The 25,433-nt window shown below is 39.1% G+C and overlaps 1 protein-coding gene across 1 annotated transcript in view; it reads left to right on the top strand.

Annotated features, from left to right (window-relative positions):
• VEZT (vezatin, adherens junctions transmembrane protein) overlaps nt 1–25,433 on the top strand; it is a 61,810-nt gene that overhangs the window by 12,735 nt on the left and 23,642 nt on the right. The window contains 6 exon segments of the mRNA XM_080577441.1: nt 6,478–6,612; nt 14,497–14,586; nt 17,006–17,181; nt 17,301–17,369; nt 19,777–20,052; nt 23,267–23,404. Coding sequence (XP_080433567.1) covers nt 6,478–6,612; nt 14,497–14,586; nt 17,006–17,181; nt 17,301–17,369; nt 19,777–20,052; nt 23,267–23,404 — 884 coding nt within the window.

Below are 25,433 nucleotides of genomic sequence, written 5' to 3'. Positions count from 1 at the left end.
AAACCTATTTCTGGATAGTAGAAATTGTACTACTTAAAATTTATTGCAAGGTTTTGATAGTGCCAAAAACCAGTAAGAATCAGGCATCCTTACATCTTTGCAATATTTTATTTACTAAATACAGCATTCAGGATTTTAGCTAATCCTGGGTTTGGTGGACAGAATCTCTCTGGCTACCTCTCCATCTCTTTGTCTGCCTTTCTTCATCCATTCCTTTGGGAAATGGAACCAATCTAAACAGCATTAGACTGGTTTTTTTGATCAGCTTTTAAAAAAATGATCTCATCATAGATCATTCCTTTCTGTGCCCTGCACATTTGAAGTGACCTCACACAGTCAGAATAATTTTTTTTTTCTTCTTCTCCTGCAATGCCAATGTGAGAAACAATCCCCAGCGGGCGACTGGCTCCTGGACAAGCCCCCAGTTTGTGAGAAACAATCTGTAGCCAATTACACAGGCTCAGGTGAGGATCTCAGTGAAGTAGCATTTTTATTTGTGATTGCAATGGAGGGCGTCCTGCAGGCAGGAGTGCACAGCAAAAGTATATCATAACCTTATATTCCCTGTTACCCAACGCTTGATTCCTCCGTTTCCTCATTGGCTGAATACTACAGGTTCACAAACTACTCAACACTTACTACTATACTATGTATGTACAATTTTATTTGACCAACCATTATTTTCTCCTTTTCCCTTTTTTTTTTTCTTCTCTTGTGATTAGAGTGCTCTTGATTTTTTGTTTTTACTGATTTTGCACTGCTTGTCTTGTTTTTCGTAGCCATCTTCCTTATTTTGGGACAGTGGGACCTTCCACCGTCTCCTTATCTGCTTAACATACTCCCCACTGTTACGCCACTGTTATGCCTGCAAAATCACTTTTGAATATGCAAAGTTAGTGGAATTTTCCACTGCAAAAACAAAACTTTAATTCTCACACCGACAGATTGCTTTTCATACTGAATATTCGCTCTGTGATGGATCATTAGCAAAGACCTAGTTTACATTTCCCTTGAGTTGGTTGGTGCTGGCTTGAATCCCTTGTAATGACAAGCCATCAGCTGCCTGAGCTTTCTGCAGTGACCCAGAAGGGGAAATAATTTTACCTTATTTCTACAACAGACAGCTGTTACTATCACCTGTCTCTAACATTATTTGGGTACCTGGATGGTTTCTCTCTAGCCTTCTGTCTCTGTAGTGGAGAGAGCAGAATACAGAAGCCCCCAAAACAAGAAGGTGTACCCTAATAATAGTGGAAAAACACCCTGGTATATTTGAGTTATTTTGACAGCTGTCTGTATTTAGGTGAGTAGCAATAAAGAAAAGAATATTCAGGTGTCTTGCTTGTGACAAGTATGATCAAGATGATTGGTTATGCTTGTAACAAGTGTGTGTAACAAGATAATAGTCATAACTGGAGACAGCAAAAAGCAGGATTTCCAGGTTACTGAGCTGAAAGAGCCTGAAAACATTTTGTTTGTTTGTTTGTTTTCAAGTTAAAACAATTTGGTTTTGAACTTCCCATCTGTATTGGGTTTATGCGGCAAGGGTTTGGTAGCGGGGGGGGTGCAAGGGTGGCTTCTGTGAGAAGTGTCCAGAAGCTGCCCCGTGTCAGATCAGAGGGCAGTTTTAAAGAGCTGCTGCCTGTGGGGAGCCCTGACAGGATCAGTTAGGGAAGGATGGCATCCCGTGGGAGGGACCCCACGTGGAGCAGGGGCAGAGAGTGACTGTGAAGGGTTAGGGACTGACTGCAGCCCCCGTTCCCCTGTATTGCTCAGGGGGAGGAGGTAGAAAATGGTAGATGGGAAGAAAGTGTTTTCAGTTTGCTTTTAGTTTCTCACTGTTCTAATGTGCTAGTAATAGGCAGTAAATTATTTTAATCTCCCTATGACGAGTCTGTATTGCCCATGACGTTAGTTGCTGAGTGATCTCCCTGTCCTTATCTCAACCCTTGAGCCCTTTCCATCATATTTTCTTCCTCATTTTCTTTGAGGAGAGGGAATGAGAGAGTGGTTGTGTTGGAGTTCCACTGCCCAGCAGGGTTAAAACACCACACCATCACACAGGAAGCTGCTTAGGTCACGCAGTGGTGAAGTTGGTGTAGGTCACGCAGTGGTGAAGTTGGTGTTCTGGTCTCATCTCTACTAGCTGTAACAAGGAAATATTAAGGTCTGTGTGACTGAGCTGGGAACTGGGGCGGGGGGGGGGCAGAGGTCTCCAACTCCTGGACAGATAAAGGGAGGTAGATGTGTCCTGCAATTAGGACCTGGAGATGTCCTACCCCTTGGATAGGTCTGCCAGGAACCTGGATGCAATTTCCTTGGAGTCCTGCCTGGAATGAGCATCAAAACTATGATTTTGAATAAAACATTCTATGTTCATCCACTGTTTTCATAGAATTGTACAGGTTGGAAAAGACCTTTAAGATCATTAAGTCCAACCATCAACCTGACCTACCAGGTCCCATCACTAAATCATGTCCCTCGGTGCCATGTCCATGCGTCTCTTAAATGCCTCCAGGGATGACAAGTCCAACACCTCCCTGGACAGCCCATTCCAATGTTTGACCACCCTCTCCGTGAAGAAATTCTTCCTCATGTCCAATCTAAACCTCCTCTGGTGCAACTGGAGACTGTTTCCTCTTATTCTATCAGTTGTCACATGAGAAAAGAGGCTGACGCCCTCCTTACTACAGCCTCCTTTCAGGTAGTTGTAGGTGATGAGGTTTCCCTTCAGCCTTCTCTTCTCCAGACTAAACACTCCCAGTTCCCTCAGTTGCTCCTCATAAATCTAGGTTTCTAAACCCTTCACCAGCTTTGCTGCTCTGCACACTCCCAAGGAACTCAATACCCTTCTTGTAGTGAGGGGCCCAAAACCAAACACGATGTTCAAGGTGCAGTCTCACCAGTGCCACATACCAGAGGACAACCGCTTCCCTAGTCCTGCTGGCCACACTGCTTCTGATGCAGGCCAGGATGCCGTTGGCCTTCTGGGCTACCTGGGCACACTGCTCATGTTCAGCCGGCTGTTGACCCGCACCTCCTAGTGCTTTTCTGCCCAGCAACTTCCCAGCCACTCTTCCCCAAGCCTGTATCGCTGCATGGGAGTGTTACCACCCAGGCGCAGCACCTGACACACAGCCTTATTGACTGTCGTGGAATTGGCCTTGGCCATCAATCCAGCCTATCCAGATCCCTCTGCAAAGGCTTCCTGCCCTCAACCGGATCAACAGTGCCACCTAACTTGGTATCGTCTGCAAGCTTACTGGGGGTGCACTTGATCCCCTCATGCACATCACTGATAAACATGTTAAACAGAACTGGCCCCAAGACTCAGCCTGGGGGAAGCCAAGGGGAGTTCCACTGGTGACCAGCTGTTAATGGGGTTGAACTTCATTCACTATGAGTCTTTGAGCCCAGCCATCCAGACAGTGAACTATACACCTGTCCAAGCCACTAGCAGCAGTTTCTGTGGGAGAATAGTCTGGGAGATGGTGTCAAACACTGAAATCAAGGCAGACAACATCCACAGCTTTTCCTTCATCTACTCAGTGGGTCACCTTGTCATAGAAGGAGATCGGATTAGTCAGGCACGACCTGCCCTTCATAAACCCATGCTGGCTGCTTCTGATCTCTCAGTTGTCCTGTATGTGCTGTGTGATTCTGTTACCAAGGTCAGGCTGACAGGCCTGTAATTCCCCAGAGTTTTGTCTACACACCTTTATCTAAAGGGAAAATTCGGTCTGGTTCTGTCTGAAACCTCTGTGTTACTTCAAGAGCTGTTTGTGTGTGCAGGTTTGAGTAGTTCAGGTGTGCTGGTAGTATACAGCCTGCTTCTGTGTGGAGACCATTTTAAGAAGACATGGTTATGCATGTCCATTCAATTTCAGGTTTTGTCCTGAAGTTATTGAGGTAATGTAACATTCATTGAATCATTAAGTTTGGAAAAGACCGCCAAGATCATCTGGTCCATCCATCCCCCTACCACCAATGTCACCCACTAAACTGTGTCCCTAAGCACCACGTCCAACCTTTGCTTAAACACCCCCAGGGATGGTGACTCCACCACTTCCCTGGGCAACCTGTTCTAATGCCTGACTGCTCTTTCTGAGAAGAAATGTCTCCTATTTCCAACCTAAACCTCCTCTGGTGCAAATTGAGGCCATTCCCTCTAGTCCTATCACTAGTTATCTGTGAGAAGAGGCCAACCCCCAGCTCCCCACACCTTCCCTTCAGATAGTTGTAGAGAGCAATAAGGTCTCCCCTGAGCCTCCTCTTCTCCAGACTAAACAACCCCAGTTCCCTCAGCTGCTCCTCACAGGACTTGTGGTCCAGGGCCTTCACCAGCTTCGTAGCCCTTTTCTGGACGTGTGCCAGGGCCTCGATGTCCTTCTTGTAGTGAAGGGCCCAAAGCTGAACACAGTACTCAAGCTGAGGCCTCACCAGAGCTGAGTACAGGGGGACGATCACGCCCCTGGCCCTGCTGGCTGCACTGTTCCTGATACAAACCATTATGCCTTTAGTGTAAATAAAAGAAATGTTCTAGCCTATTGTTTCCTTTCTCATTTTATTTAGTAATTCTGATAAAGAGACACGTTCTACTTAGAAACATAGCGTCCCTACAGCCAGTCCAGCGCATTGCACTGTTCAATTAGGGTGCATTGTTTAATTATGCATTTGAAAAAGTATTTGACCATTGAGGAAGGACACTTAGGAAAAAGATAGGATCATGGTGTCACACTGGAAAATTCCCACAAGGAAATGAGTCACTAATGTAGCGTAGTGCTTTGCACAATCACTGTCATTTGGGTGAGGGGACTGTCTGGACCTGCACAGAGCTGTGAGTTGGCATGAATGTTTGAGTTTCAGGTAATGAGTGGACTCTGAATCTGTTATGAGTTAGTTACTCACGGGGAGCATGCAAAAGTGTGCATTTGCACGCTTTAGATAGGCAAGAGCGATCCAAAGAACACCTTGTTGATAGGATTAAAAAATAATAATAATAACCTTAGCAGTAACAAATTCATTTGTTAAGCTAGAATCAATGATTGCTTCAAAGTCTTACTGTATGGCAGGCAGTCACTTGAGACTTGGCCGTGTTGGTACACGGTCATGGTAGATGCCTTTTTCACTACTCGCATCAGCAAGTTAATGATAGCTAATGTAATGATTCGTAGTTGATGTACTATTGGTCAGTGTTTCTGTGAACCTCCACAATTGTGTGCTCATTATTATAAAGCTTTTCCTTTTTTAACTTTAGTATTTCTGTTGTCCCACTGGTAGTAAATTATAATTCTTAAAATAATTGTATTCTTCTTATGCAGTTCACTGGTGTTTGCATACTAGTGTGGGGTGTCGATAAAGTTTTTTCAGAGGTAAAAAGTAATTCCTAACTAACTAGGCTGTCTAAGACTGATTACTGAGAGGTTTTCTTAAAAAAAAAAAAAAAGTCCTTTTACATCTCCTGGTAGAACTAGATTTAGTGTAAATATCCTTTCTGCCAATTCTGTCACAGATATAAATGTCGGCAAATAATGGTTAAGTAAATGTAGACATCCGATAGGGATGGAAAGAAAATCCAAAAGCCTATGTAAATAAATATCAAAAAATGTGAATATCCATGTCATGGCAATCAGAATCTCCTGCTTTCTCTAAGCAGTTTCATTAAGGACTCTTTCTGAATTAGTAGCTTTGCCAGCAACTTTAAAAGGTTGGTTTTAGTTTTGTTCATATTTATTTTATTTTATTTTATTTATTTATTTGATAACTGTGAGAGTTGGCTTTCAAAAGTGTTAATATTGTCCTCAAATAGAGCAGAAGCCATCCTCTGTTTTTTTTTCTCATTTCAGTAAAGTACTGCATAGGTCCCTCATCAGGTTATACTGAGGCTTCATTTGTTGAAGTTTTAAAAGTGCTCTAGTTATAAAGTTTGTTTCACTAGAAGCTGTACAAAGTATTCAACTTTTATAAACTTTAGGAAACTAGTGTCATTGAGTGTTTTAGAGTCACACAAGAATGCTTTAAAATATATACTAAAAATATATACTAAAAACATTGCCAAATACTTGATTTATTTATTGCTTACATGTAAGTTATAAGCTAAAAAAAAATCGGGTAACCTGGAAAATATATTACTGTAGGAAAAGCTGGTTAGTTGCATACTTATTTCTCATTACAGTATAATATATTGACTCTCTTGCAACTCTTTTGTTATGGTTAAGATAAAACTTGAAAGATATTTAAAGCAAAAATTTGGCTTCTTTGCTGTTACTGTGATACTATGTTCTTTTTTTCCTGTTGCATACCTCATTGCTGATCATGCAGTTTGACTGTGCTTTGGCATCCTGTAGTCATGTTCTGTGTTAAATAGGGAATGTCATTTACCCTTGGTTTTTGTTTTTGAGTTTTTGAGGGTTTTGTTTGTTTGTTTGGTTTTGTTTGTTTGTTTTCAAATTTTTTCTATTTTTAACTTTCTTTCAGAATTCACCACTCTACCAGTATCTGCAGGATTTGGGACACACAGATTTTGAAGTATGTTCCTCTGTGTCACAGAAGGCAAAGCAATGTGCAGTAGAGGAGGGCCAGAAAGAGCGGACTGTGCACGTTGTCCAGAAAGTGAGTGTTTTCCTGTTCCTTAGTATTTATCTTCTCAAAAGAGAACTGCATTGCTTTGTCAGTAGGCAAAATTGGATGCGGTAAAGGTGAAACTTTTACTATAATAATAATAATAATAGTATAAAGGTGAAACTCTTACTGTAATAATAACAATTATTATTATTAATAATGATGATGATGATAATAATGATAATAATAATAATTTAACAATAACAGTGTTGTCATGTGTTGTCTACAAATATGTTTGGAATTTATGGTCTTCCAGTGTAGTTTGAAGTGTTTCTTTGCTTCTATGAGAGCTGAGGAAACAACCTTTTGATAGTGTATTTTTTGAGAGTTGTAAGTAATCGTATTTACTGGATATTGTTACTGTAAGCTTAGCATTAAATTCTGTGAACAAAACTTGTAATCATCTGGAACAAGATATTTATAGAGTTGTCAGCCCACCTCAGGCATTCACTTCCTAAATATCACTTATTATGTGACAAAAAATTAAGGAAGATGATTTCTGGGAAGTATAAATACAAAACCAGTCTGAACAAGATAGTAGAATTGTAGTTATAGCAATTTTGTATCAGTAACAGCTGACAAGGCTCAGCTGATTCATTAGCTCAGACCTCTTATTTCTCTGTTATTTTAAGTAACGGCTTGTGGATTTTTATAATATTTTTTGTATTAAAAGTGTGCTTGCGATTTAAGAGCTTGGTGGCTACTAAAATACGGCAGTGCTATAAAATAGTTTTTATAGCATTAATTTGTCCACTTAACACCTACTGTAGTCTACGCACAGGTAGTATATAGGCTGTGTGACTCAGCTGAGGAGCTGTACTGTGGGTGAGGGAATTCCTCTTCTGAAGACCTGATGTAGGAATCTCTTTGCTGGTTCGAAAAGGGGAAGTTTTAGAAAATTCAGTAGTCATTGTGTCTTCTCCTTAGCAACTAGATGGAGCATGCTAAGAGAACTTATTTTCTGCCTACCTGTTTTCCTACTGCAGTGTAGAATTCGATTCTCAGTGGACGTGCTCTAGTTAGACGCTAAGCCGGGAGGATAAAAAGAGGCTCTGTGCAGACTTCTCTGTCCTGGCCACTGCAGGCTGGGGCAGGGTGGGGATGTGTTGAGCAGTACCTCTTGGGTAAGAGCCCAAAACAAGCATTTGTGGGCTGATTTGGTGATGTCTCTGCAGAATTAGCATTTCTTTCTCCCCTCACCCCACTGTTTACTGTAGCTTCATTGTACCATTACTGCGTCTTAGGCTATCTGATTCTCACCTGCTGTGGCTTTTAGCCTTCTTCCAGAGCAGTTTTCTTGATGTTCATTCCTGCTTTATACCTCTTTAGCCATCTTCAGATGAGAGGTTCGCAACCTTTTCCCTCTCATGTATAACCTCTGTTGCTTCCCTGCTCCACAATGTTCCCCCCTTCCTCTTAGCAGGCAGTGAATTGGGGAGCATCCCGTATTTCCCAAACACAGGCAGTGTGATAGGAGTGGCCCTGAGATCTCCAGAAGGTCTCCCTTTTCCAGAAGGTTGTGGTGCATGGGGGATCGTGTGGCAAATGAGGTGAGCTGATGCGTTTCTTAGGATCTTTTTTTCAAATAGTTCTCAAGATGCTTCAAGGAATTAGCCAAGTAATAGTCACAAATTGTTAGGCTTTATTTCAACAACAAATCAGTTTTGAACATGTCCTCCTTGCTCCTCCTTTGTTTTAGGTCAGACGCATTTTTGTCTCATGGGTTTTTTTGTTCTGCTCTGTGTGGGGTGTTACGTGGGGTAGGATTCAGAAGTGTGTGAGGAGATGTGGATAATGTTTTTTTTTCCTGATCTGGGGACAGAATGTGTAGTTAGCAAACTGTTTATAACAATATGGTATACTTGCAAGGACTGGCATATACAGTCTTTGAAGTGGAAATTCAGAAGTTGCAGTGTGAAGCTTATTCATCTAGCGGTATTCTGAGAAGTGTTGGTGTATCATATTTTCATATAATGGTATCCATTTTACTGCTGTCTGCATAGACTATCTAACCTTCCTCACACACATTATTCTGAAAGGGCAGGGTAATAAAACAGGAAACGTTTTGGTCTTCAGTCCTGTTGGAGTCTTTCTTTGTGGATAGATTGGTCATGGTTTGTTTGTGTTTACCCGATGGCCCAGGTGCACTATGAGCTTTGCTTCACAGCCTTGAAACACAGTTTCTAAGACTTGTATTCCTGTGGGGGTATACCACGTCTCCCTTCTTTCGTGCCCCATCTTCTCATAGATGAGATACGGGGTGCATGATCCACTGAGCAGACCTGTGAGCTAGACCACTGAGTGTCTAGCCTGTGAACTGGAGCTGGGAAGGGGATGATTCTTGCAGCGTCTCCACACTTCATTGAATGGTTTTGCTAATGTAAGATTTTTTTTTTAAATTTAATGAATAAATTGACTTGTAATTACTACTGATGTGGATATCTAGTACATTAGTAATAATGGTTGCTTCTATCAGTGTTCGTGAGGCAAGGCTGAATTTAATTCAGGCTTAAACTCAAAATTTGATTTAAACTAGCTTGAAAAGAATTCCTGGAAATTATATGTCCACTACCTTTACTTTTCAGAATTGTCAGCTGGCAGTCACCACAACCCTCACGAAAACAACTGAAAATAAATTTTCACTTTAAAGCTATTGGCAGTTTTGTGGTACGTTGACATTGAACATACCTATTTTGGCTCAGTCCAGGAAGACTTTAATTAAACAGCCGTTAATTGAAAATTAGGGTGACATATTTCATTGATGGATTATCTGTTCATTACCGTGAAGTGATACCTGGACTACGTTTGTTAGCTGTATTACTTTATTTTGCCTATTAATTTTTGTGGAATTAGTAAAGCAGTATGATGCTGTGTTCATGTATATGATTTCTACTGAATTTAATACAAAAGTGCTGTGGGGATAAGAACCTTAAAAGCATGAAGACATACTGCTTTTAAAAGTCGTAAGTGTTCTGTTTTTCCCCTTTCATTCCTCTCAAGCATCTTACTGTTAATTTTATTGCTTTGGGAGGAAGTCCTCTGGTATTGCGTCAGCAGAGGGTGTGTGAAAATGGGCTGCACGTGTCTTACAAACGCCAGCATGACATTCATACTGCCTCATCTCAGTCTAGACAAGGATATGGGGTGGGAAAAAGGAAGAAACCTGTGTGTAATTTGTAGTGAGAAAATGTCATTGGTTCTTCCTGCTGTTGATCGAGTAGTAGTTTGGGAACAGTAACACTTTTCTTTTGTAACCTAGTGTCAGAAAGTCTGGTTTTGTCCTTTGATTTCTGTTTGCGTGTCCCATTTTGGTAAGGTATCTCAAAAGGAAAGAGCATGGGGGAGAGACAGCTGGCCACATGTTTAAAGAAGTAGACTGGATTAAGGAGGATCTGAGACTTTGTTAAAACTTCTGTATGAGGTATAGGCAAATCATTTAAATTCCCATGCAATCATTTCCTCATTTTCACATTGGACTATTATCACTTCCCTTCTCTCACCCTTTGCTGATCTAGTTTACTGAAATTATAAAATGTCTGGGAAACAAATGGTTTCCAAGTTCTGAATATGTACCTACCCACAGTCCTAATGTAAAACGATTTTAGCTGAGGCTTAGCGTAATGCAAATAACATAATCACAGGGAGTAGATGATGATCCATGTTGAGTGATGTCTGGTACGTATGTATCGTTTTCTTTCTGTTTTGAAAAGTAAGTTTACAAATGCCTCAAACACTTTATTACTTTAAAAGGTATTTTAATGTTTATGTACCTGCTCTGGACTGCATTTTACAAAGAGTTTTGGCTTTCTTAGGTTATCATGGTCCATCTACCACTCTAAGTTTTCTACTGGATCCAAAACAACCCGGCTTCTAAAATGATACTCCTTTTTTTTTTTCCCAAAAGGTGGTTGGTTAGCTCTTTAAGGGGAGCATCCGATTCTGCTTTATTTCTCCAATTTCATCCCATTCTACTAGATATAGGATTTGTTCTGGCTAGAAAAGGAGACAGATATGTTCCTGAATAGAAAAGTAAAATACTGTTTTTTTTCTAGGCTGTCAGCTGGCTTATAGTGGAAGACTCACTTTAGAAAAGTTGCAGTATAGCTTTGTCTTTGAGTTGCAGTTGTTTACTCCTCTTATATTCAGTCAAGTAGGAACCCTGTGCAGATACAATCTTGTGACATATTTTGGCAAGGCAAAGATCTAGTGTGGGATCTTTGTGGACTGGAAAAACAAATCTGGAAGATAAAGAGGTTCCTAGGAACTGCTACAAACGTCGCTGCTCTGTTTTGCTCTCCCGCCAAGCAGAGCGTGTTTTTCAGGCTTAATGAACGATAAAGGCATCAGCTGAACTTGAAGCAAATCTTAATTAGTTTTTGTTTGCTTGGTTGTTTTTGTTTTGTTTTGTTTTCTTAATGAGAGCATGGTCTTAATGAGCACTGAGCAGAAAAGCTGAAAAGAGGTACTTCAAGATTGTGTTCTGAGGGTTGATGGAGTACAGAGATGTGATTTAGCATGGTAATTATAGGTTGAGTGCTCCTAGCTGTACCGATCTCTGGACAAAGCTACAGCTAACGTTCGGATCTCACGAGGACTTGATACTCAAGGGTACTGTTTGAAAGAGCTCCTAGACCTGTTTTCTGGAATTAAGTCCAGAATTATTTGGGTAATTCTGCTTGATCTTTAAGGAATGTATTTCTTCGCATTTTTCCTTTCTCACTCATTTTCCTATGCTGCTGTGCATATCTGAGTGTCTAAATTGATTTTACTGTCACACCTTATCCCAGCTCAGATGTGGCAATCATTTATCACTAGTGCTGGAGGCACTGGTGCTGGAGGCAGATACGTAGGATTGTGCTGAGGCTATCCTCAGTAATGCTTAGTACTGTCATCTTTCTGAAGCGCACAGAATTGAAAGGTGCCAATGTGAATTTCAGATACCTGCTGATTTGCCATTTCAAGTTCAACCTGTGCAGAAGAGAAACATTCTTAAGAATTTTATTTTAGGTTCAGATGAATGTACCTAAAATGTTTGTGTCCTATGCTATTTTCTATTAATGTTAGGCAGTATATATCTTTATTATTAAGCTTAATTCTGTTAATTAATAATTATTATAATTATAATTAAATATAATAATTATAGTTATTTAGTAAGCTTATTAAGAGGAATCATTTGACTGACTTGTGTTCTAAAGTTGTAAAAATGATACTCCAGAAGCACTGGCAACATGACTCGACTTGTGTGTTGATGGAAGTTGTTTTACTTGTCAGTAACGCTCCCAATGGGAGTGCAGACTGTGAGACACTATTCCAAGGATCTGAATAATTGAATGTGTTACTGCACTCTACTGGGTCACAGCCCAAGACAGTGGGTTGTCTTGTTTTGTGTTTTCAAGCACTGACATGCCTGGTGAGCCTTTATGCAAGCTCATATTTTTATTTTTAACGAAAACATGGCAAATAAACCAAACAATTACTTATATAGCACATTAGTCTGCCTTTTTTCAGTGCTTTCATAATCAAGTTTAGTCAGCTGGTAGCAGTTTAAAACTGTCTTTGGTATAGATTCAAATTCTTATGATAAAAACTAAAGAACTTGAGAAGGCTAAGCAGTTGAAAATGATAGGCTCCAAGAGGCATCATTGTAAATAGTAAATGGTCAACTTCTTTTACACTTCACTGTACTGAGACAAATACTTTGTCTGAAACTCAAATGTAGGGCAAGGACTTTTGTTTATTTCATCTCATTTTTCCACAAATTGTAATAAGATAACTTCGTTTTGCACCACTTTACAAGAAACTCTTCCTTGGAGGATAATCTACTGCTGCGGTTTGTGACACCCTTCTCCTCTTAGACGTCAGTGCCCTTGAGCAACTTCAGAATCTTTGCCCATACAGCAGGGGTGCATCTTGCTTTTACCAGCATTACTGATAATCATGATAGAAATTAGTATAGAAACAGGGCCTCTTATTTTTTGATAGCTTGTCCAATATTGCACATGAAAGTGGGGAAGTGGTTGAGTCACCATCCCTGGATGTCTTTAAAAGACGTTTAGATGTAGAGCTTAGTGATAGGGTTTAGTGGAGGACTCGTTAGTGCTAGGTCAGAGGTTGGACTTGGTGATCTTGGAGGTCTTTTCCAACCTAGATGATTCTGTGATTCTGTTCCTCTAACATACTTCACAACCTCATCTGTATTATTCTGTAGGCTGAAAAGTGCGGATTGCCGGGATAGCCCCTCTTAACAAGCCACAGTGATACCTGTGTACTGGGAAGAAGTATCGTTATGGGGCCCATATTATCAGTTTGGCATAGGTCTGCAACTCTAATTGTCTACAGAAAGATGAAGCATACGCAAAGCAAAACTTGAGTTGGGTTACCTAATGCTCTGTGAAGCATAAAGGCATTAGTATGACAATTTCTGGTGTTATTCAAAGCATTTCTGCCCTGACTGTGCATCAAACTTCTGTCATGCAGCCTCTCAGAGGGCTGTTACACTGATCCGTCTGGCTGTCCTGCCTCCAGTCGCTGGTCTGACTAATCACAGGGCTAGCCACACAGCTCAATACTTGTTTGATTTTATTCTTCCATTTACAACCGTAGAGTTAGGAGCCTATTGGAGAAGTTCGTGTTGCTCTTCTCAAACAGCTTTGAGAGGCAAATGAGCATTTTTGTAGCTTGTATTGGAACGGGTTTGTACCTGGAATCCCAGAGGTCGGAAGCTCAGCACCAGTTGCTCAGGGGAAGAGTGATCTTTCAGCTGTATGTAGTAAATTTCAGTTTTACACTTCTCTTTCTTAAAAAAGAGAGTGAGAGAAAAGGAAGAAGCCAATTTAATGTAGACATCCTTTATAAACTAAGGTATACATTTCAATTAATTATAATATGTCTCAGCAGTTTGAAGATTAAGAGGTAGGCTCCAGAATTCATGAAATAGATGTAAGTAAATCATTTGAAAAATACTTCCTGTCAATTCAGTCTGAGGAAAGTAGCTATAGAGTGTCTGTCAGAAACTCTGCCTTTTTCATGAAATGACTGCAGAGTGAAGCAAAATCATCTTTTTATTTTATAGATATATAGTATATATAGATATAGATACATATATAGATATATATATATAGATTTATAGATATATAGATATATAGATTATATAATAAATAAAAATCTATTTAATTCTGATCTTTCATGCATCATCTTTTAGGAGGATATGCGAGTAAAATGTGTGATGCCAGCAAGTCCCTCTAATTAGCGATGTTCAAAGTTAGGTTTACAGCTCAGATCAAAGTGGATTCAGGTTGCATGGGAAGCAGTGTGGAGAGAGAAGTACCTGATGGCAAGTGCTGCTGTGACAGTGTGCTTCTGACACAGCTCCTGTTCCTGTCATCACTCTCCCCTGCCTCTGTTCACTCGTCCTTCAGAGTCTTGTCCTCAAGCTGTGGTGGTCCTCCAAGGAGAGGTTGTTCCTCTCCCAGTCTTTTCCTTCTGTTCAGTCTCTATCAGCCGTTTAACTTCACTGCTTTTTTTTATGCTGAAGAAGAGATAAAATCCTTCATGTTGATGCAGTAGCTGCCAACCTGAGATCAAACAAATTCTAGCTGTATTTATTTTTAACGTTATAGCATAACAATCCATCACACTCTGAATGGGTGGGGTTAATGAAGCTTTATTTCACGGCCTTGTGTACAGGCAAACTGAGCGGAAGCAGATGTTCCCTTAGCATACTCTGAAGTTAGGCCAAATAGAATAAGCGAAACTTCCTTACAGGTACGTGTGTTTGAGTTAACAAGGAAAGCAGATGCACAAATAAAGGAATTGTCTGTCTGTTATTTATTTTTTTCTTTTTTTTTTTAATGAAATAATTTCTGTTCCCTTCAGCAAGGCATCCTGTCAAAACTAGTTGAATTCTTCAGAAGTTGGTTTCCTTTTCCACAATATAAGAAAGATGATGACATACTTCACCGACTGGTAAGTGATTACTTAATTTTATTTTATTTTTTAATTTTTCTTTCTTAATCCACAGGTCTTTCCCTCCTTTGTACCTTCTCCTCCAAGCACCATCTTTGGTCTCTTTTGTTGTATGTTCTGAGAGTTTTACTTAACTCTTTTGGTAATACTGATTCTATTTTTCAGAGTTAGGTTGCCAGGCAAGTTGGGCACAGCCCAAAAAGAAAAAAAATATCAGTAGCCAGCTTGAAGATATTCAAAACATGGAATGAGAGATGATGAGAAATTAAGGAAATTCTTGAAAGGTAAAAGAAGTTAATCTACGCTGTATCTGCCCCATTCACTGGAAGGCACTGCGAGACACTGAGAAAGTCCCCAAGTGGTGGTCCAGTGACTTGCAGAGACAGCTTAAGACAGAAGGCTCTAGAGCTTCATCTAATTGTTGCTTCACCACCTCTTTCACCTTGTTAGCTCAGGCATAGCACCTGCTTGTGCAGCTCTACCACCCCTGGACCTATCCTGGGTTATGTATTATGTCTCTGCACTTTCCACAGTGCTTTTACATTTGGGAAAAGCAAAGCAAGCTAAGGCAGCACCATTATAATGCTTCAAAATGATGTTATGCGTTAACAGCAGATGACATCTTTGTAGCAGCCTGGCTGTAGGAAGAGGCATGATCAGGCTCTGCATTACCTGTATGTCCACACTTCAGCAGTTCAGAAGCAGAGTGGGTGTCCACCTCCACCTGCCTCACCCAAAGTTTTATTGTCCTACTCCTAGAACATACAAGGAACTTTTAGAACCCAAGGCAGCATGTGTGGGGTAGAACTGAAGGGTGATAGTTCTACCCCAGGTAGGTAAAAATAGTTTTATTCTGTCTTTACACCTGTTCTCTGCAGCACCACGTTCTAGACAATTCAGTTTCTAGCCTGGGGTTGGTCGAGATCTGCTTTAATTAGCACCCAGCTGTTTCAGGTTCCTAGTCTTGCTTGAAAATGTCATTTTAGACTGTTCCAGAATCTGAAAGTTAGAAGTTTAATTTTTTTCTACTATGGTATAAGAACGATGTCTTTATATGTAGTTTGGGGAGCTGGGAAGTGAGCAATATGGTGAGTTAGGGGTTTCCATTTCTGAGAGAGTTCTAGTGAGTCCAATTGCTATTGCTTCTCCCTTATTTCAAGAGGACAAAATTTCCTCTGAAACCTATCATTACTGATCTTGGGTTGTCTTTTTTCTTTCTCTCTGTTTCTCTGTGAATCAAAGGTATTATCTTCAAAGCTTTTTTTAGCTTTAATTTCTTGAGAGGGAGACACAACTGAAGAATGTGAAAAGCATGTTTCTCCTGCTGCATGCTACAGCAGGGTACCGAAATGACACAGGATGTGTTGGAGGAGGGCAGAGTTTCCTCTTGAACACAGCCCTGAAACAATGTTTTTTAGTAAATGTAGAATGCAAGTTATCTGGAGTAACATCAACGTATGGAATTAAACATTTGACTAGCTAGAGCAAAGTTTCATAAATAATCTCTGTACTGTGAAATTTCAAACTTCTGTTAACAGCTTCTATTAGAGGGTTTTACAAAAATACTCTCCCTCCTTCAGGCTAGCTAGATGCAAAGATGCACGTGCTCATTTTGGGGTTTTGTTAGAACACTCTCAACTTGAAGTGTTCTGTAATTATAGTTTGGTGCAATATGCAAATTAAAATTTCAGGGGGTCTTCTCTGATTTACATATTTGTCTTCAAGATCTGCGTATTGCCTTGAAGAGCTATTATGGTAGGGGAAAAATAGCAGACATTTATCGTAGTATCAGATCCATGACTAAGTAACTCCCTGAAGTTCAGTAAGTGTGAAGTCTTCAGAGGCCCACGCTGTTTCATGTTTGGATTGAGCTCTCTTGGGTCGCAGAATCCTGCAGGAGAAGACTCACTGCTTTGGTTGGGGGCTTGAGTCCAGCACATTGACCCTATTAAATGTCCACAGGTGACTTTTTATTGACTGAGCTGTAAACTCTCTCTTTATAATTTGTTTGTTTTGTTAATGATCTAAATTATGTCATGACAAAAAAGAAGGTTTGCTGTTTTATTGAAATCTTCTAATAGATATGACACCTTTACAATCCTTTTGCAAATGTATTGGCATAACTTGTGGCATTTTACCAAATATTGTTACTGTCTAGGTCAGATCACAAAATCAGCGTGATACACCCTGCAAGGCTGAATTGTTAGGTAGTAAATGAATTTTTAAATTTTAACAAGTTTAATAAAAGTGAGGAGTCTACTACTGATATATCCGAAATATTTCGGCAATCTTCAGGAAGAGATAGCTGTCAGTGAAGTGTGGAGAGTCCGGGTATTTTCCTTGTTCTAATAACTTAATTTTAAGAGTTTGCATGTTCTTTACTAATACCTGTGTTTTTCTCCTGCCCGTTTGTGGTAAGGATGTCGGATTTCGATTTGACACACTCCGTACCATCCTGCAACAGGAAGTTCTGCTGCAGGAGGATGTGGAACTGATTGAGTTCCTTGACCCAAGTATCCTGTCTGCAGGGCAGTGTAAGCAACAGGAAAATGGACGACTTCCAACACTACGCTCCCTAGCAACTCCTAATATTTGGTATTGTACAGAGAGTACCTACAACTATATTCACTGTTAAACTGAAAAAAATGTTGTATGTTCTTTACATAAAATGTAGCAATATAGTAATTTTTTTTGTGTGTTTTTTTTTTCCTCAGGTCTTTGTGTCCAGTAGTCCCCACATTTATAGATAAGCATATTTTTGCCTCAGGCATTTTATTGAAAGAGTGAGTTTTAATCTGAGATAGCTACATAAACATAAATGGATACTTGCAAACTTGCCATGAGGAAAAACTGACATGGATGAATTCATCAATTTCTAAAGCTATACACTGATGATTTTGAGAAATGAGATGTGATTGTGTAGACTGAATTGGAAAGTGTGTTTTTCACTGTGGTCTTTATAAAGCACTTTAATTGTATGGGGGGCAATTAACTTTCATGGCTGTAGAATACTAGAAGAACAGACTAAAGAATATTTAAATACAATGCATTCAGGTTAGAAGAGGCTGGTGAAATTCACCCTAGAATACTGAAGGAGCTAGCTACAGCAATGTCTAAGCACCTAGCACCTGTATTTGAAAAATAACAGGAATGATGGATAGTCTGAAAAAGTCACTCAGAAATGGGTGGGAATCAGTAGATAACAATCTCTCATGACACAGGCCAGTGGTATGTTTTCATCCATATGTTAGGAAAATAGATGGAATTATTAAGATGTATTATGTCATTATTGATGTTCCCTGTCAAACAAGAACTTTTAAGTCACCTTACTCCAGTGGATTATCCTGCTCCTAACACTATTCATCGTTTCTTTAACTGTTCAGATTATAAAGAACACTTACAAAATTTTTGAATATTGCTCAGCTTACAGATGACATTAAATTTGTAAGTGTTTTGGCAGATTGGAGTTCAAAGGTAGCTTGAGAAATTGCAGAAATACCTTGAAGTCAATAGAAAAGTCAGTAAAGACAAGTGTGTAGTACTTCACTTGGGCAGGAAAAATCAAATTAACTAGTACAAAGTGGTGAATAGTTGGGTAGATAGTACTACTTCAGAAAAAGATCTGCACATTGTTGCAGAGCATAAATAGAATCAGTCAGCAAATTATTCAAAAAATGGCAAATCTCATTCCAGAGTCCTTGTTATATGCAGGATACGGGGTGTTTTACTTTTCTGTCTGTTTCCCCAAGTCTTGTGTTAGACTGCAGCATCTGTTTTTGAATGCCACAACTTGCAAGGCATAGGTAATTTAGAAAAAGTCCAAAGCAGAACAACAACAATAATGAGGTTAGAAAATGCAACCTTTTGGAAACATTTGAGGGAACTGGGATTGTTTGGCCAAAATGGAGAAAATTAAGGTGGGATGGAGCAGCCTTATGATAGGCAGAAGGTAGTTGCTAAGAAAGTGATGATCCATCAATTTTTATCCTGTGCAGAAAAGGAAAGGATATGAGGAAAAATAATTTGATTAATTTGCCAATGATTCAGACTGGATATGGGGGAAACCTTTTGAACTCTAAGGATATTTATGAGTTGGAAGAACTACCTAGGTGGGTTGTGGAGTCTTCTTTTTCGTCTTCAGTCTGTCCCTGATGATCTAGATTAACCAGAAATTGAAAATCAATAAAATTATCTCTTAAACCCCTCCCAGTCTTTCATTTTGGGGATTGTTTTTTCCAAAGTTACCAACGAAGATACAGACTGTGTGCGCCCTTTTTAAAATTAGTTACGTATCTGTAATATTTTAACCCTGGACCTTTGCTGAAACCTTTCAGCAGCCCTGGGGAGTTAACACTTGTAAAGCTTACTGAAATATGACTACAGAACTGTCCAGAAACTGGAAACAAAGGGTCATGCTTTATTTTAAAAATGGGAAAACGTTCCTAGTGAATATTTCCAACGCTAAATATACAGAATACATAGCTTTCAAGGGGAAGAAAAACAATGTTTTTTCTTTAAAAAGCTCTGGAGAAATTAAAGTTCCCTTATGCACTTTCAAGCCCATATTACATCCATCTCTCTGAAGACTGTCATAATTTACAGAACTGCGACTATAATACTACATATGAAACACTGTGTATTCTAGGATTTACTTTTTTTTGTAGAATTTTTCTAGGTGAAAATAACAGACTTACGAGGATTTTAAAATATCCTTGAGAAATAACTGAAATGAGATACTAATGACTCTGGTTTTTAAGGATTTTCAGAAGCTGCCAAATCTTTTAAAATGATTATTCAAGCCATCTTATAAAAACGTGTTAAAAACTAGTGGTCTGTTGGTGTCCAAGTTAAATAAGTCAGAAACTGGAAGAAATAAAGCTGGTGTTGCTTGAGGGTTTTGTTACCAAAAAAAACGTGCCCTTTCCTACTGCACTCTTGAACCTGGACATACAGATATTCCTGTTCCTACCCACCCTGGCTTATAATGCTGAGTAGTCAGTTTTTTGGTTGTGTGGTTAAGTCATATGTGTAAGAGAAACTGACCTTTCAGAGTGGTAAATTATTCTTCTACTCATACCACCAAAAAGCTGGCTTTTTTGGTGTTTACAGCTTGCTTAAGAAACCGACATTGTACCTCCCATCTGTTTGGCCTCAGGAATCTATGGCTGATATTACTTTCTCTGTTTGCAGGGATGTCTCGCTGTTGCTTGCCTTTGTAAGTGCACTGCTTATGCTTCCTTCATGGTGGAAGGAATCGTCGTGGCTACCGTGGGGACTAGTTCTGCTTGTGTATGCAATCTTTCGAGTGTGGGGCACATGGAGGACAGCCAAGCTGCAAATGTCCCTGCGAAAATACTGTGTCCAGCTGGAAGAAACAGTGGCAAATAGTCGAGCTTTTACTAATCTCGTGAGAAAAGCTCTACGACTCATTCAAGAGACTGAAGTAATTTCCAGAGGATTTACCCTGTGAGTTTACATTTCACTTTAATAAACTGATCCATTCAAGCCATATGTTGTTTAAAAATAGTCTCATTGCACTGTCTCCTAGAACAAGTGAAATTGCCGAAAAGCATATTACTGAAAACTTTTAATTTTCATAAAATAGTATAATTACAGTTATGTTCACCAACATAAAAGTATGAATTCTAACTACCCATTGTTAAAACTATGCATCCTGAAGGAGAATTAAGTGTCACAAATGTGAACTGGGCATCTATGCCTTTGAAAGTCTCCTGCAGTGCTGGCAATGAAATATATTAAGTACCTTGAACCAATTTAATTAGCCATTTGGGGGGATTATTTGAGAGGCTCTTTGCTTAAGAGTTTCTTGTACTTTAAATGATCAAATCCATGTAAATAAACTGATCTGCAAGTAATCATTCTTATTTTAGAAAACAAGATTAGATGAAAATCATCAAATAACAGTCTGAAGTAATGAGAACCAGCAATCAGCAAAGACTATCCAGAGGTCATTTCCCACCTCAAAAAAAATTACACCTTTCCATTCTTGCATACAATCGTTAAGATGTTTAGAGTCTTAATTTACTCTTGAATTTGCCTCCTGTCCACTTAAGTTATGAAAGTTTTCCTAGTTATTCAGCTCTTTGGGTAATTTAACTATTTGGGTTATTTTTGGTTATTTGCTGTGTGAAAGGACATTAGCACTAGTTCAGTGTGTGCAACAATCCCAAACCCAGAAGGCCTGTTCTCATTGCCAGCTATCCTTTTCTGTAGTAGCAACCTATTGCTAGAAATGTACCTGTGTCAGTTAGACATAAGGTTAAAGGAGGTGGGAAATGCCAGCAACTAAAATCCAGCTGACTTTTTTCTAAAACCAATAAAAAGTTCCCCTGCATGCACCACGAAGTTGTTTGCTCCTGCTAGACCAGCTGCTCTGTTCTCAGGTACGTGTTGGTGCATGCAAGATTGAAACTGTAGACTTTGCATTTTGAATTAATTTTCGAGCTTGAGATGCCTTCAGTATGCTTTGTAGAAAAAATGTTTTATTCTCCCTTTGGAATGCACAAGCACATCTTCAGTCTGCCTAGCTATATTTTTTTGTTTTATTTTCTGAAGAAACATATAGTTAAGCAATAGGCAGTCTTATCTTTGCAGATGGGTTCTTAAAAGAAATTATTGTTAGGGCTTGTCCACATTACAGACGAGAAAACATTGGTGTTTTTTTCCTAAGTTTAAGCAAACGAACTTGTGGTCAGTGTCAAAATTGCTGGTTCCTTGTTCTTTTACTACATATCTTAGATAACAGATTAACAAAAAACAGACTGGTCTTTAAGCTGGTTCTTGATCTCAGCCTCTTTACTTAAAACTCTGGCAAGGTTTTCAAAAGATTTTTGCGTGTGGATGGAGTGGGAGAAGTCAGCCTGTGTCAGCAGTCTCGTTGGAATAATTGTTCAGTATGAAGAAGCCAGAGTCATAGAGGTTTGGGTTTGTTTTGGTTTGGAAGAAGTTCGAACTCCAGAGTGTCCTTTCCTGCATCCATATATGTAAGAGATGCTGCTGCACAGAGCACCATGAAGTTCTTTGCTTGGCAAAATGCTGCATGTACGATCCAAAAAAACTAGCTACCCTTTCTTCTTCTCCTGAATTTTGCTACAATAAATCTTAGAAGAACTCAGTTTGCTATGTTCACCAGTAGTAACCTTGTCAAAGTCTTGATGCTTATTCAGGGAAAATCTTATGGCAGTAGAAATGGTTGCACCTGAAAAGTTAATGAATATGTTGTTTTACATCTTTGAAAGAACGGGTTTTTCAACCAGGTAGCACAGCACCCATTCCATGATACGTATGCTGCTGTTTGAATATACTGCTAGTTTAGCATAGTCTGGACTGTGCATTAGTTGTGTTGTGAATGGAAAGATACTGAAGCTGACGGTTAAATAATATTGATCCAGATTTTGGCTAGCTGTACTTAGCTAAACTGTGCTATAGCAAGCCCAGGTCTGCAGATTCAGCCTAATGTTGTCTTCCACAGCTGTTTTTTCCTCTCTATTTCTCTCTCTCTTTGTTAAGATGGAAATAGGCTAGACAAAATAGTTATCAGTTCAGCAACACGCTCATCTTTCCAGGTACACGCTATGCTTTTCCCTTTTATGTGACTGAAGATGTGAAATCACCTTGTTGCCTGAGCAATCTGAGCAAGGTGAGAGCAGAAGCAGGCTCCAGTCCCCAAACAATTCTTCACTCTTGGTGACCACACTACGTCCATTCCTGAGCTGGTTCTAGTAAAAAACGGTGCCAGCAGGTAGAAAGGGTGAACTGTCCACTATTTTCAGTGTTGCAGTCATGGGTTTGGCATCAAGACTGTACATGAACAGAAGTAACTAATATTTTTTTCCTTTATCTACAGTTTAGTGTTGCATGGACGTATTTAATGTTTACGCAGTTCACAATTCAGTTTATTTCCAGATTAGGCAATTTCTTACGATTCTAGAGCTATTTTAAAATATAGTCAAATAAGTAAGTGTCATAGTTTCTTTTAAATTGTATATTCACCTGAATATATGAATACCAAAGCGTATTTTCAAATATGCTGATTTAATTGCATATATTTCATGTGTTTACCTGTGTTAGCTTCCATAAAACATTGCTGTCATTCATTGCATAGTTGGTAAAAGCTATTTCCCCACTTATATAATATTCCTGTTGACCTAGAGAAGAATTCTGCAGGGACAGCTTGAAAGAAAATAGTGTTTTACATGGAAAACCAAAAAATAGTAGCGCACTTTTTCTGCAAAAATAGTTTAAAGAGCAAATTTGTGTATAAAGAGGTATATGTTAAATATCTGCATGTTAAAATTTCCAAAACTTGTACTGGGCATGTAACAGTTTTGTATCAGAAATAATGTTGTGGCCTGCCTACGTTTAGTATATTCTTTCTGAACACTTTGGAAAAGACAAATGTCCTCGGGAGTTTTACCATGGCTCGGATGAGAATAGAATCAGACCGCCTATTGAGGAGTCCTATCTGCTTATCTAAGATTTTGATTAAATAAGTCATTGATATGATGGATTTTTTTTATTTTTTTTTCTGTCATAGCTACTGAGCAATTTGAAATAGTATCTAAGTAATGGAATAAAAAAACTGATGTACTGTCTTTAAAAATACTTTAGGACATCTGTACAGTTGTATCACATTTTACTTTTCAAGTTTGCTTGACAGGGTCAGTGCCGCTTGCCCATTTAATAAAGCTGGACAACATCCTAGTCAACATCTTATTGGTCTCCGGAAAGCTGTTTATCGATCTGTCAGAGCCAACTTTCGAGCTTCAAGACTGGCTACTCTATACATGCTGAAAAAATATCCTTTTTGTAAAAAAACAACACAACAACAACAAAAAAAACAGTTCAGTTATTCCATTAATGTTACCTACCTGTGGTTGTGCCAATGTTTACAGTTGGCATGTCTAGAAACATACAATCTAATTACATATCTAAATGAGATAAAGGAAAGGTAGCATAGTAAATTTGGGTTTATGCTTGGTTTGGAACAGTCTTAATTTTCTTCTTTTTTGCACTGTGCAATATGAGATAAAATCCTATGTACTGAAAACATTGTTCTAACTATTGATGCCCATGCCTCTGGTGAAAGTACTGAAGTACTTCAGAATCCTTTGGGATTTTGTTCTTAAATTACTTTTAGCCATCGTTTTCCCTTGCACAAAAATAACCTTTCCTCTGATTGATAAGCCCATTCGCTCATTGTCCCCATGTTCAACGATAAGTTGATTTTCTGTTTCAGACAAGCTGGGCGAAAACTCTCATTATGATATTAGCCAAAGGGCACGTTTAAGAGCAAGGAGTTTCTACCCTGAACCAAACTAGAACACTTGGATCAGGTTCGATATTGTGAAGCATCATCTACATTTACTCAGTGAATTGTATACTTTAACGGCGTTTAGCATTTCAAGATTTTTTTACTATGTTTATTGCACTACATAGGAAATAACAATGCCTTCACCCTCTATTGTAGCAAAAAGGAAAACAGATATGTTTCTGATCTGAGAAACTTCATGTAGGGGGAAAAAAAAGCTGATGGTAATGCAATTGTTGAAAATCTGTCATGACAAATAACTTGTTTTGCCTTCCTGGAACATACTCGATTAATACTGAATAATAGCATGTGACACAGGCACACATGAAGCTATGAGAGCGTGCACTCACTTTGAAGGAAATAAGTATTTGTTTGCGAAGTAGTAACTCATGTAGGCATCCTCATTCTCAGCTCAAGGCTTAACTCTTAGCACTGAGGATTAAGGTGTACTGGCGATATAAAGGAAAAAAAATATATGACCAGTTCAAACGTTGGTAGAGGCAACTGGTACCTAACTTGGCATTAATCAAGAATCACTTCTAAAAACACAGGAAGGGATTTGAAAGTGGGATCGGTTGACATGGCCTTCACAAATATCCTCCAGCACGAAGAAAGGAGGTCTAGTAGTTGCTGTGAAAAGGTGTGTTGCTTTGACTGTGGAGGTGGCAGGTTCAAGGAACATTGGTGTGAATTAGACAGTCCACTAGTTTTCTAACTGCTAAACTTAATATACGTGCAGAACACAGTGGAAAAAAGAGTGGCAGCGTGTGAGTTGAGATGCAGACTTGGTCAAATCAGCAGTGCTTGTAAACTGAAAGCAGGGAATTTAAATGTGAGGTAGGTGTGTAAATGATTCCTCCTCCCCAACAAAATAATTAAGAACAGCTTTAAGGTAGTTTCCAGTTGCCTTAATTTGTAGTTTTCCCTGCATATCGTGAATGCCTGAAGATGCTCCACGTACTATATGGGCATTGATGGCAAGGAGCATCTTTCAAATAGATTCCACTGCCTTGTGCAATTAAATAGTATGCTAACGCTGGAGAGGCCAAAGATGCCTTCATGTCAAAAGCATTCACACCTGCCAGTTGTGACAACCTTAATGCTCTTGTCCATCATCATGTCATTAGTACAAATTTGGCCTACAGCAAGGGGAAGGAGGAACTGGAGAGATTAAATAAAGGGTTAAGGTGATAAACTGAAGGAAAGGAGTGTTGATAAATTAAAGGAAAGCAATTTCCACCCAAAAGAGATCCCAATTCTGACTTCTATGGTTATTTTTAGTAAGCTCTGCTTTGTGCAAAATCAGAAGATTTTATCAACTTAATCTCCTCTAGGGTATCTGAATATGAACTAATGAATTTCTATTTGAAAGTTGTTTCTTCTGAGCACTATGAAAGACATGAATCCAGTAGCACTATTAATCAACAAAATAAAATACCTTTATTTAAGGAAAAAAAAATAGAGAAAAATTCCAAATATTCACTATTTGGAACAATATTATATATTTAAAAATAAT

Source organism: Anser brachyrhynchus, assembly GCF_964034855.1.
Source record: "Anser brachyrhynchus genome assembly, chromosome: 1".
In the NCBI taxonomy this organism is placed as follows: domain Eukaryota; kingdom Metazoa; phylum Chordata; class Aves; order Anseriformes; family Anatidae; genus Anser; species Anser brachyrhynchus.
The sequence above is the reverse complement of the archived record's forward strand: the minus strand, read 5'-3'. Positions and strand labels throughout refer to the sequence as shown.